The 2331-nt window shown below is 48.0% G+C and overlaps 1 protein-coding gene across 1 annotated transcript; it reads right to left on the minus strand.

The window, feature by feature from the left end:
* Positions 1-216: 216 nt before the first annotated feature.
* Positions 217-942, minus strand: LOC114171637. Its single transcript, XM_028056534.1, has 2 exons — positions 720-942; positions 217-656 (listed from the first exon to the last, which is right to left on the minus strand). The coding sequence occupies exons 1-2, from the start codon at positions 940-942 to the stop codon at positions 217-219; spliced, it is 663 nt and encodes a 220-aa protein (XP_027912335.1).
* Between the last annotated feature and the right edge of the window lie 1389 nt (positions 943-2331).

Consider the following 2331-nt stretch of genomic DNA (forward strand, 5'->3'; position numbering starts at 1 on the left):
GAACACACGCCCCGGTGCTCTGGGTCGGTCTCCTACTGGTCTCCTAGTTGGCGCACCACCAGCTTGTATTCTGTTAGGACACTGACGTGCAAAGTGCCCTGTCTGCTGGCATATGTAGCACCTACCAGTACTACTGCCTCCACCTGTACTGCTGGCAGGTTTAGTACAATCCCTCCTCAAGTGTTCCCCGCCACAGTTATAACACCGTAATCTTCCCTAGGTAGTCGGTGGTCTGCTATAAGGTTTCCTCTGAGGTCTGACATCTGGGGTAGTCCTCTGTTGTTTCCCCCCACTACTCGACCCGGTCTCCAACTGCTCCACAGTCTTGGCCTGCTCGACCAAAACTGGAAACTCTCTAATCCGAAGCAGCACCAGGAAACGGCGTAACTCATGTTTTAGGCCGCCCTCAAACTTCCTACACCTCCACTCCTCGGTGACTGCTAGAGTGTAGAAACGCGCCAGATATTCGAATCTCTCTATGTATGCTGCCACAGTCATGGTCCCTTGCTGAAGAGTAAGGAACTCTGCCTCCCGCTCGTGCCTCGCACTGTCGGGAAAGTACTTCTCTAGGAACCTCGTCCTGAAGGCAGTCCATGTCACCTGCTCCTCACGGGTCTGCATCAACTGCTGCATCCCCTGCCACCAATACTCTGCGTCTGCCACCAAGAGAAATGTGACAAACAACAGCCTCTACTAATCTGTGCACCCCAGCACTCTACAGATCTTCTCGCATTCTCGCATCCAGGCATCTGCCTCATCAGGAGTGGCCTTGCCAGAGAACTTGGCCGGCCGGTGTTTCATGAAATCCTCCATAGATACTGGTCGGGTAGGTGCCACTACAGCTCTGGGTGGCGCCGCTATGGGCTGCATCGCGTCCACCATACGATGGATCGCCTGAGCTATGTCATCAGCTCCAGCGGTGTTCCTCCTCCTGTTAGCCATAGCTCGTGCACGCCACATATTATAACTGGTTCACACACACAGCCCATATTAGGATTTCATATCCAGACATAAACTAATAACACAGACAATACGCAAACGTAACACGGTATGCTCACTCCCCATAGACCCCAAAAATCATTTTGAAAACCATTGCTCTGATACCAAATGTAACATCCCGTCAGGATATTACTAATTTATAAATAAATAGATGGAATAAATAAAATAGCGTATTTAATAATATCTCATTTTCCCAAAACGCGGGAAAATTTAAAACTTTATTATATGGCGAATAAAGTATACAACGTTAATTACAAAACTAAAATCCACAATATTATCAAGTCACCCATCAGGGTTTACAATTGTTTTCAAGAACAAATAAATACATATAAAAGTTTCCCAAGATAATCCCCTCTCCGCGGCTAAGCTGCACCAGAGTCACCTGCATCACCAACATCTGCTCCCGTGTACCGCGTACACGATCATCGCCACACACACGTAGATAGGGTGAGATTAGCAGATAAAATCACATATACAAAACTATAAACATATATATATCAACATGCATACATATCACAGCACTTAACTTAACTTTCCATATTGCCATATATTTTTTTTTTCCACAATCCGATTCCCAATACGTTTATTCGTGTTCTACCTCGTTTGATGATTTCTTCAAGGTGACTTGCTGCCATACCTATCGGCCACAACCGATAGAGCACGTGCGGGAAAACATGCTACGGATCATACACCGCAACGCCAGGTAGAGTTCCCATATACGAACAAAGCCCGTATCGTCCCAAGACTACCAAACTCGTCAGCCAACAACTGAGGAGGGCAATCTGTCCGGACCCATCCGTACTGGCCACAACCAGCACACTCATACCGGCAACACTCGTCAACCCGAGCCACAACTCCAGGGTTCCTCATGTTCATCCGCCATCCCGAGCTACAACTCAAGAGATGCTATTCCGAGCCACAACTCAAGGAATACCACGTGCTTAACCCTTATCCCGAGCCACAACTCAAGGGATACGTTCCGAGCCACAACTCAAGGAACTCCAGCAATCTCACCTTTAAAGCATCACTAGACACACTGTAGATCACAAATTCACAAGGAAAACTCAAAGCTGCAGCAGTATAGATCGCCTGTTAGGGGACACGTGCCGCCAAGCGCTGCCAGCTTCCAGATCGCCTGGCAGAATAATTCACACCACTAGGCGCCTCCCGTCAATGAACCCACAGATTCCACCGTAACCGCCTAGCGGATCCACCTTCACCGTCAAGCGGAATTCATGCCAGACCCCACTAACGCGGTTGCTATTGCCTGCACCACTTTACAATTTATTTCATCCCCTTAAAACAAAACCCGTACCTATTCATAGTTTAATC

This window comes from Vigna unguiculata, unplaced genomic scaffold (assembly GCF_004118075.2).
Source record: "Vigna unguiculata cultivar IT97K-499-35 unplaced genomic scaffold, ASM411807v1 contig_301, whole genome shotgun sequence".
NCBI classification, from domain to species: domain Eukaryota; kingdom Viridiplantae; phylum Streptophyta; class Magnoliopsida; order Fabales; family Fabaceae; genus Vigna; species Vigna unguiculata.